This window comes from Halictus rubicundus, chromosome 16 (assembly GCF_050948215.1).
Source record: "Halictus rubicundus isolate RS-2024b chromosome 16, iyHalRubi1_principal, whole genome shotgun sequence".
Lineage (NCBI taxonomy): Eukaryota > Metazoa > Arthropoda > Insecta > Hymenoptera > Halictidae > Halictus > Halictus rubicundus.
This window is the reverse complement of record NC_135164.1, coordinates 8990565-9005549: the sequence shown is the minus strand read 5'-3', so window position 1 is coordinate 9005549 and position 14985 is coordinate 8990565. Positions and strand designations below refer to the sequence as shown.

Genomic DNA, 14985 nt, shown 5'->3' with positions numbered 1-14985 from the left:
ACGATCTTGGACTGGTCTTTATCGTCGTTTGTAGTAACGGCCCGAAGGTAAGAGTCGCGAGACCGTTTAGCCGGTCGATTTAGCGTTTTCTTTTTTGTTTTCAAACTACTGCCCGCGTGCGACGGCGAGAGTATTTCACGTCAAAGAGTCCGAGTTGCGGAAGCGCGATTCTTCCGAGTTTTGCGACACATGTAACGGCGATACTGATTGCTGATCTATGTAATGAGGTCGACGACGGTCGCGTCCCGACGCCGGTTCTTATCGAGAGCGACAGAGCAAGTTGTAGTATATGTGACGAAGCGGGCCGATCGTCGATTGTTGCACGGCTACGAGCTGGCGAGCGTTTTATTTATTACACACGTTACGTCGTTTACCGGTCAATTGTCGTCGGAGTCGATGCTACCGTTGATCTCGAGACAGCCGGTCGGGCCAGAGTTCGAAGATGATCGCCAGTGATAAGATCCGGCGGCGGTGGACGCGACCGTGACCGCGGTTTCTTGACCGCGATGAAAAATACCGGCGGCCGATGATCGGCTGGACCGCTATACCATCGCTTGATACTTCTGATCGGGCAGTATGTAGCCGTCAGAGTCGCCGGGAGTGGCGGTCATCTCGTTGGTGCCGTTCGGGTTCTGATGGTGGAGCGTCAGATGAGACATCGAGGAGGTCAGCGTCATGTTGTGATGGTACTGAGGATGATGGTAGTTTCCTTGGGGGCTGTGATGCATGTGCGAGATCGGGGTCTGATAGTAATCGCCGCTGGTGTACGGGTTCTGGTAGGCATTGTAAGTCTGCCCTGCGTAACATTGGTTCGGGTTCACCGAGCCGGGCGACGCTGAACTCCAAGTGAAACCATACTCGCCGTGATGAATCTGGTTCATCGGTGGCGGATAAGACGACGGCGGTAACTGGCTGGAACCCGGGGTCAACGGCGGAGACGGCGTGGTCAGGGCGCTGTTCGCGCCGCTTCCGCCGGTCGGCGTCACGCCGAGACGCGGATACGTCGATCCCGTTGTGATCAGAGGCGAGTTCGGGCCCGGCGCTTCCTTGCCGCGCGGCGGGGATACCGGAGACGAACGCCTGCTGGGCGTAGCCGACGTGCTCGTCGGCATTTTGTTTCCGGCGTTGCTGCCCGCGTTCTGAGTCTGATTCGAACGCGGTGAACCCTTCGACGGAGAGCCTTGTTGCTGTTGTTGCTGCTGTTGCTGTTGCTGTTGTTGCTGCTGCTGCTGCTGCTGTTGATGTTGCTGCTGCTGTTGTTGCTGCTGTTGCCGACACTTGGCCCGACGATTTTTGAACCATACCTGCGCACACCAAGACAGAACACGTCACGGTTAAAGCAGGAAACTCGATAAAAAATTGTGCAGAATTATTTTTAGTAAACACGCCGAGCTTCTTTCTATTTGTCAGTGGGCGACAACATCGAATATTTGGGGAACGATCTAGCAGACCGGGCACATCTACCCGAGCTTCGAACGATAGACGGAGGAAAAGCATTGCCCGAGGGAGCACCGAGAAGAAAAGGTGTCCCGTCACGCGGAGGAGAATCGTAGCGATGAGCGATGGGGAGTTAATCGGCGCAATGGGAAAGTAATCGCGGGCGGACGACCGTAACATTTCATTAAATCGCAACAATAACAAGAAGCCGAGGAAGAGGGGCGAAAAACCTGGGGCTTTCTGGTTCACGTGTCGGTGTGCCCCTCGGGATTCGAGATCACGGTATTCGTCGGCAGGCATGCGCGAATCAAATCCCTAGCCCGTGCTAGGGTTCCTTTCGCCCCGGTGGAAGAGCGCGAGTACGACCGCGCAAAGATACGCCATAATTTCGACGGCGGTACTTGCGAATACGAGCAGCCGGAAAACGCGCGAGAGAAATCGAGATGAAAATCGAAATCGAGAAATCTCTTTTTCTCTCTCTCTCTCTCTCTCTCTCTCTCTCTCTCTGTTTTCCTCTTCTCCCGACGAGGACGAGGGGAGAAAGAAGGACAAAAGTAAGCCCCGATACTTCGCAAGCTCGCGCGGCCAAGCCCCCTTTCACTCCCCCTCGTGCACCCTCTGTAATCCCAGCACACAATGTGGCCAGGGGTGCGATCCTATGAATCTATGCCTGTGCCTTTAAAAGCGGGACCCGCCGTCATTGTTGTTATTATCGGCGGCATTGTAACAGTTGTTGCAAGGAGCGCGAATCGTCCAAGCGGACACGGGATTTCGAGCCGCTGCGGATTCCGCGTTAGTTGCTCGAATTGAGAACGACGAAAGGATGCGAGAAGAGAGGGTTCGGAGTCGTGGAAAAACCTCTTGCAGAACCGACCTCGGGAGACACATCCGAAAGGTTTGACAAGCTTTCAGCGTCAAGACGAATACGAAAACTCGAAACGAACGACCTTGCCTTATCGGCGAACGGTTTCGCCTTCCTGTCTTCGCAAACAGAAGGACGAACGCGAGGGTTGTAAAAATTCGAGACCCGTGTATACGGAAACCGCAAGAGAAACGATCTTCGCCGTGGAAGGGAGAGACGATCGTGTCTGCGAGGGAAGAAGAGCCCAGAGAAAGAGAACGCCCATTACCGAGGCCGTGTTTGCACGACACCCCCTTCGAAACAACACACACAGCGACGCCGGGAGTTCGCAGCCACCCCAAAAACCAACTGAACGGGCCGAACGCGCGCGGTGCCACCCGGAAGCCCCCGGGGCGACCACAACCAGTTTTACCCGTGTGTATCGATGGCTAGGTGTAAATTGCATCACCATCTGGTTGGCGTCGCCAACAAACGCGGAGAACCGAGCTATCCTCCGTGGGGTGCGGCAGCTGCGTTGACGTTTCGTTACGACAAATATATTTTCTTATTTGCACTATTAATACGAGACGGCCCCGCGCGCGTTCATTTCAACGGAGAGGGACTCGCTTCACGAACGTTTATCGGACTCGAAAACATCAAGGTTCGGGGATGTGTCGATGAACATCTCCCGGGTACGATCATGATTACCGCCCTGCGAACGGATACGCGTAAACTCCTCGAGAACCTACACCCGGTTCGAACAAGTTTAATACTAATAAATCTGTCCTCGAGCAGAACTCGGTAGCTCTCCGGGCGAAACGATGCCGCGGAAAAGGCTAGCATCTTTTAACCACCGGGCAGATAAAGTTCCGACGGCGTTCCTCGATCGTAAACGACGGACGAACGACCTGGCGCATTCAAACGTGGCAAACATTGCGCGCAGCTGTGTCGTTCTCTCGCAGAAAACCGTACACGCATAGAAACTCGCGAGCGAGATAGAGCGAAGGGCTATAATCCAGGAACAAATCAACTATATGTTGGGCTCTATACATCCGTCGCTTCTGTGTACAGCTACCCACCACGCGCAAGCTCTCTCTTTCTCTCTCCTACTCTCTATGTCTCTTCTCTCCTTCCCTCTCTCCTTCTCTCACGGAAACTTTTAAATCCACGGCATCACCGTCCTCTCCTTTACCCACCGTTCTCTCCCTACCCTCTACCACCTTCCCCCTTCCGTATATTATTCGTTCACATGGGTACGCCTCTACAATGCAGTACGCGCACACGTGTGCCGTCGCCGAGCCGCGCCGCGCCGCGCCGTGACGTGACGTACGTATGTTACACCCTTTTGCAGTTTCGCCTCCATTCACGGGAGGCTTAACTTCGCGTGGAAACTCCGCGTTGGGCGGAATTTCCTAAGCTACGTCTTGGACGACGCGATGGCGGCCGCGCCGAGCAAACCGCCCCGCGCGATTCGATGACCCTTCGTACGCCCCGCGTCTGCTAAATGCTCCCGAGTCGGGAAAAACGAGACTACAAACTTGATCGATCGATACCTCGATTTAAATTGCGCGAACCTCCGACCCGCATCCCCCGCGAGCAGCTATAGTCTGTCCAACGAGACCAGCGTGCTTTGCCAACTATCCGGGAAAGGTGACTTCAACTCTGCGCACTCGATTGTTTACGTTTGTTTGCGCTCGTCTCGTTGAACAGACTACAGTGTTCGTCTCGCGTTCCGAGCACTATTGTTTCCAAGCTGATGGCCGCCGGAGAACGAAGAAATACGGGAGGACTGTTCGCGAGCTCGAAATTCCCGTCACGATCGTGACTCTGAGACGTCGGGACACCCCGCCACGAAATAAAGATGTCACGTGGACCGCAATAAAAGCGTCAACGGGCTCGTCGGGCACATCTATCAATGTAGCAGCCACGGCCGGAACAATGGCGGAACCGGAGGGACGTGGGGAGCGACACCGCGCCGCTGTGTAAATACCTTAAATCTCGTCTATGCTTGCCGAAGCACGAAGCACTCTCCTTCCCTCTTTCTCCGGCACTCGTTATCGCCGCGCGAGAACAATCTCATTCCCCGGCGGACTTGTTACGCGGCGTGTCCGACCCGCGAAGCTACCAAAACCCACACACACATACTGAAATCCCGTTGGCCGGGATCGATTTCCCGATAAATCGACATTTACCTGAACTCTCGACTCGGGCAGGTTTATCTTCAGCGCGACCTCCTCTCGCATGAAAATGTCCGGGTATCTGGTCTTCACGAACAGTCCCTCCAGCACGTCCAGCTGAGCTCTGGTGAAGGTGGTTCTCTCGCGGCGCTGTTTGCGCTGGTTCATTCCTGCAACAAAGTGGAAAGATGGTTAAGCACTTGTCTTGCAAACCATCCAGAGTCGGAAAAATGAGATAAAATTCGACATTCGCATTCTATTTCGACGCATCGCTCGCAGTTCCAGCGTGGTTGTAGCCTAAGGCGAAGATGAAGACGAAGACGAAGACGAAGACGAGTCGAGGCGGTTCGATTCGGTGGTACCGCGAGAGAGGCGAGGCGTCACCACCGCAGACCGTAGTAGGGCCGAAAAGGGGGGGCGAGAGAGGGGTGCGCGGAGGGTGTAAGCGTTGCGAGGTCGCGATAGCGTAATTTTGAACAGCCACCCCACCTCCCGTTTTGGCCCACCCTCCTCTACCTTCCTCGTGCCATCGAGCCTCGCTTGGCTCGTTTCGGGACCCACGTAATCCGCTTATGAGGGGGTCACAGGGGCGGCGGGTGGAAGAGAGAACCGGGGGACAAGCCAGCGCGCGGTGGAACAGGGGGACGAGAGCGCGAGGGGTGTCGAGGGGTGTCGAGGGGTGGCCAGAGAGGCGGCGAGGGGCAGGGGAGGAGGGGTACACCCCGGAATACACGACCATCCAGAGGACCAAAGTCGCGGTTCGTTCCCAGCTGCCTCTGGAAACGATGCTATCCAACACGCCAACGTACAACGTTCCGGGCCAATAAAAAGAGGAGTCTGGAAAACTGCGCCTCGCCAGTGTCTCGCGGTTGGAAGCTGGATCGTAAAGTCGAGAAAGGAATGGTGGATACCTCGGGCTCGAAAGGCTCGTTCGTTGTCGCGACTGCTCCGCGATCCACCTCGGGGAACCGACCTCACCGACCGCTTCGAAGAATTCGATGCCGTAGGTAAAGACCGAGAGAAGCCGCTTCTCCTTATTTTATTTTATTTTACTTTCTTCCCCTTTTTCTTTTACGTGTCCATCTCGCGAGTCTCGCCAACAGTTTCACGAACGCGACCAACCGAACGCGCGAAAACGCCTCACGCCGCGCCTCCTTTCGTCGGACTCGTTCCAACGTGAATAGTCGACCGACCAGCGAATCTTCACGCTATCCGCACAGACACCGTGCAACGATACTTAATAATACTGTTTTCGATATGTGTCCGTGTATCTGCAGCCTGGTAATCCTCGGTTGATTCGATTGTATCGGAATAAAAATGAAAAGCTGACTCGTCGAAACGCTTCCTAGGAAGCGCAGGAGTAAAACGACGGAAAAATGGCGACCGGAGAAGGAAAGATCCGAGAAACAAAGAAGAGGAATCCTCGATGAAAAGCGAGCGACGCGAACGGGTCTCGAAAGAGGAGTGGTCCGGGAGGATCATCGGGAATCTTTCGTATCGGTCGTATCTCTTCGGCCGTTGCTCGGAACCGTTGCCCAAAGTTAAGAACGATACGCAGAGCGAGAACGGTCCGGAGGCGAAGGATGATGACGATGACGCCGACGATGATGCATACGGTGCGCGATCGTTGGCTAACGAACTGGTCGAGTGGGCTATCAGCGTGGTGGCCAGGTAGATTCTCGGAGCAGATTGCGCCGAGCACAATGTAAAATGCCATGCTGGTTGGCTACCGTCGCAACGATGGCCACGACACGCCCGCGATCGTTGAATCTATGATCCGTATCTTCTGTTCCGTCGCGTCGGCTCCATGGCGGATCCAACAGCGACCGGGATAAGGCTACGAAGAGAACGAAGAAGAGAGAGAGAGAGAGAGAGAGAGGAGAGAGAGGAGAGAGACGCGAGAGGAGCGGAGAGAAGCGAGCAGCGGGAGGATGCTTGATTGTCGAGTGGGCGTTGGCGCTACCGTTAACAACGGCCTTTGCCGGCTATACATCGGCCCCTGTGAAAGCGAGGTCCTTATCCAGAAACGAGACAATGGAATTCCGATTATGGTCTTCCGCCTGCTTCCTCGCAACGCCGAGTGGGCGCAACGAGAGAAGCCCTCCTATCGTTCGCCTCGTTTCTAGGCGAGCGAAGATCCGGAATCGCGGAAAAACCGGGCGAAACTCGCGATTGCGGGACGAAAGAGAGTGACAACGACACACCAGTCGATTTGGATGCGTCGATCCGGCAAACGACGGATAGCTAAGCAACCCTAATGGGTCGGCAAACACCCGCTGCTTCCTGAAGTATGATTCGATTTATTATCGTCGGCGCGAGACGAAACCGAGGGTTGATACAAGGGTTGCCTCGGCTCATCGGCCCGCAACGAGATCAGACGCGACCCTAATAGCAAATTCGTTTTCTGTTTATTGGATTCTTCTTCGGTTCCCTCTGCGAGAGAGCCCGGGGGGGTTTAGTGTTTCGAGCCGCCGAGCGTAACGGAATCCCGTGGAAGTCAATGGACTGCTAACCAAATTTCACAGTGATTTCTCCCGCCCGGTCAAGTGTCCGCTAATCGCTCGCGAGTCGGCCGAACGTCAACGTAAACGCAAATCCCGAAACGGAAACGGAGAGCGTGATTTCGTGAACTGGTCCAACAATAAGCGTGTAATCGATCGATCGTTCGGGCCCTCTCGTTCTCGGGCGTCGCGGAGTCTCGACGGCTAGCCGCTAATAATAGAATAACAACGTTCGACGGAGCAACGGGAAACGCTAATTAATTACAACGCGCGAGTCTACGCGAGCGGATCCTTGTGTTCCGTCCTGCCTTTGAACGTACACGCGCGTACACGCATCGTGGAATTTCTGCGGTTCGACCGAATGAATTATACGGCCGGCGCTTACTTATCCGCGATACGATCTAAAACTATTCCAGCGATGAAATACGACGCGTCTAAAGAACGCGATTAAGCTCGCGAGCGGCGTTTGTTGCGCCGGCTGAGCACGATTGCCCGTCCGCGTCATAAATAAACGCGGATAACGTGAGAATTCTAATTCCGAGTCCGATTCGAAAAGCTCGGCGAGAATCAGAAAACGCGAATTAATATCAATTACACGGAACACGCGGGGCAGGGAGAATCGTAGATAGAAAGATCTCGTCGTAATTACGCGATATAAATCGACTGGCTACTCTGCGGCGCGCCATTCATCAAAACTGGTTAAGTTCGCGGAGATTGAACCATAAATTACGAGCGTCCCCCCGCTGGAACAACGCGAAATCGACGGGGAATCGAAACCCGAGCCCGAGCCCGAGACCGAGCCCGACGAAGCGACAAACTCGTTTCGCGAAGACGCGGTTACTTCGTTATTCATAGAATGGGAGATGATGCGACGGCAGCGAAATTCGATGGCTCGACAAGGAGGAAACGACCGGCCCGAGGAATCCCGGGGAAAGTGAATATACACGACGCTCGAGAAGGGAATCGAAAATTAATTAAAAGCTAAAACGCGAACGGACTTTGCTAGGCGGCGCGGAGAACGTGGGCGGAGGGTTTGGATTATTCGGGGGGGAACCGTGGACCATGGACGCGGGCCCGTGGGATGATAGCACGTGCCGCTCTCTGCCTTCTGGAGAGGGAATTCTAAAAGGCCATCAGCTACGAAAACATTTGGTCGACTTTGCGTTTACAGTCTGACCTACGCGAGAATCGCTGCGCAAAGTAGATAACCGCGGGGTGGGGGGAAAACCCCGTAGTTTGTCTTTCGGCGCGATTTCCCCGTTCGGGGGACAAACGCGTCGTTTCCCCGAGACGAACGAGAGACACTGCATCGGTCAACTCGAGAATGATACACCTGCGCCACACGAGAAGGCCACACGACGTCCCGTAGACCCCGCGGACAAAAGAAACGCGTGTGGCCTTCGAACCTAGTCGTTCTTACGCGGTAATCTAGCAGAGACGAGCATAAGTAAGTAACGAATTACCAACACATCCGGGACAACCGAGTAAGAGGATAAGCTTCGTGTTACCGACTTCCAACCGATGCCTTTTTCATTCGCTTCCTTTTCGATAGGCCTCCACCTACATACGTACCTCCCCTCCCGGGAACCTACTTTCCTATTTCGTAACGTGGAAAAATTTCGGGAAAATGAATTTTAGGCTCGATGAGCGCGTTAGAAAAAAACGAGGAAAGAAAAGAAAACAAGCAGACGGTGGTATCGATATCGTTGTACGTGATATTTCACTCAGACTCGAGTGTTTATCCTGCAATTAGGCCCGGCGACCGGTATATTCGAACCCCTGTGCTCGGGAAACGACAACGACACCGGCCCGACCCGGCCCGGTCCACCTACTCAATTTACTCAACGACGCCAACTAAGATTTCTCCCGAGTGGATTTTCCCGTGTTCCCTTCTCGCCGTTTTGTGGCCACTTCGTAACGACGATGGGTGTGCACGTGTTGCCGCCACGTGCCGCCCTTAACCTGACGCCTAATCGACCGATTGCAATTCCATCGAGAGTCGACGAGCTCCCTCATCAACCGTCTCATCGCGATCCAGGGACGGACCGTAAAATTAATCCTTCGCACTCTAAAACCGAACGTTTCTTTCGACTTGGAATATTTCCGTCTTACACGATTTTATTTCTATTCTTCAAATACAAATCTAGTAAACAATATTCTGAACAATTTTAACAGCGTTCGAGAGTCGCCAGTCGAGAGTGCAAAGGATTAAAGTCCCGATCGCGCGGATAATCGACGACACTCGCTCGTCGATGAGGATCGAAATTATCAATCGAACGGAGAAAAGAAGCGAGAGGAGTCTGGGGGTGTGTTTGCGCGGCGCAAGAGAGAGAGAGAGAGAGAGAGGCGGAGGAAGTTAAGTGGACGGGCAATTTCTCTGCGACAACAAATAGCAGTAGTCGAATGAGAAAAGGGCGAGGCATGTGACGCGATTCCCACGTACCCGGCGGCTTCGACACTGTCCCCGAAAACATCGGGGCAGAAACCTCGGCGCGTTAACGACAACGTTTCGACACCCTTCTTTTTCGCACCCTCCGGTCCGTTCCGCCCCTGAGCTATGAGCGGTGTGTCTCTCTGCTTTCCGGCGAAACACGACCCCCTCCCCCCGTGTACCGCGCGCACAGTGTACGATTGCATAATAAAATAAACAGAGACGCGCGACTCGAAACCGTTCCCGAACTGGAGGATCCGACGACACGAACTTTCTCTTTGTACGCACGCGACTATTCCGTTTGTTCCTCGTGTATCGAATACGGTGGCATCGTCGGTCGCGTTCTACCTGGTCGAACAGTCGAATTTTCGTTGTACGGCTAGATCTTGTCCGGTCCACGGCGCGAACCTTGCCGTGAACGCGAAAACGAACGAAGGCAGAAACACTCTCGATTCCTCTCTCGTTCCGCGGCTTTTCATGTAGCGGATACGCCTACAACGGATAGGCGGCTGGACGTGGGTACGTAGGGACCTAACGGACAGATCCGTGTTTCCATGGAAACCCACCTATCTGCGTTGGTTGGACCTATAGTGCCTGCTGCCACCCTGATAAGCGGCTTACTCTCATGGTTCTCTCTGCTCTTCTTCGCTGGGGCATTCCAGCCCCCTCCGACCACCCTCTTGCCCGACTCGACTCGACTCGACTCGACTCGACTCTCTTCGCTCTCTTTCTCTTCCTCTTTCCGCGCGCGGTTCTCCGGCCCTCTTTCAAACCACCGCGGAAAAAGATGGCACAGAGAACGCGGTGCACGCACAGAGGGTGCGCTTCCGGTTTTAACGAGCTACTTTAGACCGCCGAATAGGACCGCTCGACAATCAGCAAAGAAATTCACGCGGACGCGAGAGGAACCGCACGCCGAACACACCCGCGGCCAAGCGTTGCGGTTCCTGCACGCATTTCACCGGATCCCGAATACGTCGGCATTACTTCCGTGACCTATTTCGACCCGCTGAGAAATTCGTATACGGTGGAACTCGAATTATCCCTTTGCACTCGAAGCTATTTTAACACCAAAACGAAACATTTCTTCCGTCCTAGAATATTTCCCTTCTATACATGTATTTTTCATGTTATACATTCGAGAATGGTGCAATTTATTCCTACAATACTGAAATGTTTAGTAATTTATCGAATACATTAAAAATATTTTGAATAATGATACAGCAATTTTTAGTGGTGCTTTACAGTCACCATTCGAGTGCTGAGGGTTATTATAAATTTTGAGTCGGTGGACTCCTATTGTCACAGACTTTGGTGCACCCTTGTACAACCGGAAATTCAATTCGGAGAATTACCCGACGAATCGATGATCTCCTATTCGAGTGAGAATCGCGCCTCGACCGCTATATCGTCGAAAAGCTGTGCTCGACGTTCGATTTCGATACGGCAGAAAATAGGAATGCTCGAACTGTTAACGGTGTATCGGCCACTTGATTGATATCCCCCGTGTTAACGGTCCGGCCATGCATTTCGCGTTGTGCAACGCGAACGTGTTTTTTACGCGAAGCCGTATTGCGGTAGCGGCGCAAAGCTCCGCACAAAAGGATCTTGGAAAATACACGATGAAATCCATTATTCGTTACCGACTTGCAAACGAACAAGTACATTTCGCGTTTGACGTTTCGAAAGCCTGGCAGAGAGCTGCTTTTTTTTCATGGACCTGAGCGAATTTTTGCAAACGAGAAACGCAAGCCCCGGACGATTAAAAGCGCGCGAGCAACGGGAAAACCATGGAAAACCGGTCGCCTCGAAATCGGAAGGTCGAGCGAAAAATCAAACCGGAAGCGTTCGGTTTCTGCGGAGAATCGGAATTTACGACGCGCGTATCGCGCCCGCCGATTGGAAGAGAAGTCCGTGCTGGCATTGTGATCAGAATTTACGAGTGGCCTGTTCCGACCCGGATCGATCGAAATGCATTCGAAATTTTCGAATGGAAAAACCTGCCGGTGCTTTAAAGGTGCCGTCGAAGAGAAATGCATTCGAACGTCCGCCACAGAACGATACGAGCCGGCTATATAGTTGAGAAGCCCCGGAGTTTGCTTCGGCCTCGTACGGCTTCAGTCGATGCATCGATTTGCATGACAATCAATAATAGCTACCACGGCGGACAGAGCAAATACTTTTACTGCGAGATAACGTACATACCCCGTGCGATTCGTGAAATGCAAGGAACATGCATCATTCGCCGAACAAACGAACGATGAGTTCGAAAGCTTAACCGTGGGACGAACGCGACGCGCGATACGTTCGCTGTCGGTGAATAAATCAATCGGCCGCCGTTTTGCCCTTATTAATCTCTCGTCTGTTAAGATTACATATCGGATAGATATCCGACGCATCCACTTAAATTTCAAAGAAACACGCGCAACAACGAACGGCTCGCTATTCATCGAGATCGTTTAAAAACGCTCGTCGAGAACGAGTCAAAAGATCGCGAGGCTAATTATTAACCGGATAATACGGCAATTTATATTCTCGTTAGCCTCCAACTTTCCTTTCATCGAACGTTCAAAAATGGATCCCGCGAACGTCTAGCTTCTCCTCTTCAACAAGATAGAACAGTTCAATTCGTTCGACGGAAAAATGAAAATAGTTTCAATTGTTGTGAGAACACCCGCGACCCTACAACTACCGCCACCTCACGATTCCTCCTCGAAGAATGCACCTGCACGAATGCTCAACACCTCCCCGAATGCGTTACCCGCAGCAACCCCTAAAGCTGTTCGCGCGACTCGTTCGAACGCGAATTATGCGACACGGTGAACTAGCAACATGAATTTAGAGGTGCGAATACTGGCAAATAAATTGCGAAAATTTCTTGCGAGAGTATTTAAAGTAATCTGGCTGGAAAATAGTCATAAATGCATAAAATCTACAGTTTATTCACGAGTACTTGGAAGAAGGTAAACCAAGTATTCGTGCATCTCATCGAAACCTCATTGTTTTGCGGTGATAATAGAAACTAGCGAAACTGGTACTGGTAATTATGCAGCTTAAGGGAGTCGGCTCCGATTTTTATGACCTTGAGAAACAGCTACCACTATTACAATGGACCCTGCGTACAGGGTTTCCAGGCAGGCTATTCTCCTCGAAATGCTTCCCCCTCTACTACTACATGCGGCTCGATTCGCCTCTGACGACACTGGCGACGACTCTCGGAGAGTCGCGAAAGGGAAATTTGATGGAGGGAGAACGTAAAGACTCTACGCTGGCAACTCTGGTCGCATGCGAGTTCAACTTGCTGGCCGTCATCTTGCATAACATGTCTCAAACTACTTGCTAACCTTATTCGCATGTTAGGGTACGAACACATTGACCGCGTCGCTCTATTCCAGTCACACCCGACAAATTTGTTTGTTTTCTTCGTCGAACCGCTCGAGCTATTGCGAGATACATGTAACGCGAAGTAGAGATACACGTAGCAAATACCTACAAGTTTCTCTACAACTTTCCTAGCATTCTAAAATATATATTTCCGTTGAAATAACTAATTCTCAAATCATTCTCAATTGAATTAACCCTTAGCACTCGAGTGGTGACTCTGAAGCACCACTGGAAATTGTTGTGGCAATATTTCAAGGAAATTACAAAAAATATTACAAAATATTTGTTACATCACAAAATTTGTATTCAATAGATTACTAAACATTTAAATATTATATGTGGAAATCGAATCGGTCTCGTATGAATAAAATGTAAATATTCTAAGACGCAAGAAAAATTTAGTTTTAGAATGAAAATATTCTACGACGGAAGAAAAATTTAGTTTGAGAATGAAAATAGCGTCGAGTGCAAAGGGTTAATTAATCGAATTAATTCTCGATCAATTTGGTAAAGCTAGATCGCGAGAAGAGCTACACTTAGCAGTCGACCAATAATATATCGCCGCTCCGATCGATGCTCTCTCAGCTTCCGCGACAGGTCTCGGTATTCGTACCCTCGCGTAAGAATTAGGGTGTAAATGATTAGAGAGGACATACCTTGCGGGAATGCGGCGAGTCCATGCTCGAGCGGGTGCGGATGCGGATGACCGTGCGTTGCGAGAGTGAACGGCGAGTGTAGTCCAGGATGAGGTCCTCCTGGATGCGGGTGAGAATGCGGATGCGGATGAGTTCCAACCCCCATTGCCGGATGACTGTGAGGGTGGTACTGAGGACTACCGGTCGGGGCGCAAGGGGCACCCGCCGCCTTCAAGTACCCCGCCATGTAACCCGCGAGGCAAGCCAGCTCACCCGCCACCGCTACGTCCTTATCACGGTCCTTTATCTCTGGATCTTCGTCGCTCTCCTCCGGCACCCACCAGCTGTTCTCCTCTCGATAGCCTTGATGGCTCGATTCCGGGTATAGTTTCGCTGCGTTGTTCTCGTAGTATTTCGCCGCCGGTAATTCTTGTAGCGGCACGTTGCCAGTTCGCGTGTAACCGTAACCGTAACCTTCGAACTCCTCCACCTGCAACGATAATCGCAACGATTCGTTTAGACACACGTTGTTCTACTCTTTCCCACCTTCCCGAGTTTCGAACAAAGCTTTTTCACGGTCGCCGCTATACTAACGGATGTTTGCAAGAATAAGGTGGAATACATTACCCGCCTATTTGGAAAATGCCTCCTACAAGGTCCAAGGGAAGCGAAACACGAGCGGTAACGCCTTTCGTCGTCACAGCGAATAAATTAGTATTCTTTTCGGGGCAGGAAAACTGTCGCAGTCGGAGAAACCAGCTCCTATTGTTGCGAATGACTAGGCTGCCGACGGGAAATTCTTTTCTTTCGAGTCGATTTGCATTTCTTAAAGAACCGCGCGGATGCTGACCGGAACTGGGGACGGTAGACGAAAGACAGAGGGTACACGGAACCGATCACTGTCGCTTACCAGTCTGTACACTGGCTCCGGATATCCGTAATGTGTCGACATTCCTCGCTGGTAGATTTAGTACGTTTGTTAGGACGAGTCAACTGTTCACGTCCAGGGTATCACTTCACAGAACACGATGCGTCAAAAGATTTGAGAATCTAAGCGTCTTTGCGAGTGTTCGATAGTCTTTGGTAATCGTAGTACGGTCGCCGGTAACCACTGAAGAACACGTGGAGAATCACTGGAGATCACTGGGGTCTACTGTCGCCTACGCGATACTACTGAGCTCTGATCGAGTCTACCGAGGTCCAATGTAGTCTACTCAACTCTACTGGCCAGCACTGGAGACCTCTGAGGGCTCCTACTCGTTGCGACAACCGTCACGCTTCTGCCAGTAAGTATTTCTACTTTCCTCGGTGAGGGTTTCTGACAAACTGTGCCTTACCCCCATTTTCAACCCCGAACACTTGCGAGGTCCTTCCACGGTTCCTTCCGAGCAACGGGGGTGGGGATTACGGTCTGGGTCAGTCAGTGGTGGGGGTAGTCGTATCAATGGAGACCCTCCGGGCCCTTTAAGCCCCGAAGAGTCCAGCGACCTCTAGGTACTGAAAAGTCGCAAATTTGCCTAACTAGCATTCTATGAAAATCAACTGCTGCTACGTCGACGGTCTCGAAACAAGAATTTGT

At 52.1% G+C, this 14985-nt stretch overlaps 1 protein-coding gene across 1 annotated transcript; it reads right to left on the bottom strand.

Moving 5' to 3' along the window:
* Positions 1-378: 378 nt before the first annotated feature.
* On the bottom strand, positions 379-13893 carry LOC143361932 (uncharacterized). The gene is made up of 3 exons (XM_076801649.1): positions 13428-13893; positions 4471-4625; positions 379-1304 (listed from the first exon to the last, which is right to left on the bottom strand). Exons 1-3 carry the CDS (start codon positions 13651-13653, stop codon positions 543-545), a joined length of 1143 nt encoding a protein of 380 aa, XP_076657764.1. The 5' UTR covers positions 13654-13893; the 3' UTR covers positions 379-542.
* Positions 13894-14985: the final 1092 nt, after the last annotated feature.

Coding starts and splice junctions, on each gene's coding strand:
- LOC143361932 (XM_076801649.1), bottom strand. CDS start 13,653: ATGGCGGGGTACTTGAAGGCGGCGGGTGCCCCTTGCGCCCCGACCGGT. Junction 4,626..13,427: donor ACTCGCCGCATTCCCGCAAG/GTATGTCCTCTC, acceptor ACTTTGTTGCAG/GAATGAACCAGCGCAAACAG. Junction 1,305..4,470: donor TGCCCGAGTCGAGAGTTCAG/GTAAATGTCGAT, acceptor TGGTGTGCGCAG/GTATGGTTCAAAAATCGTCG.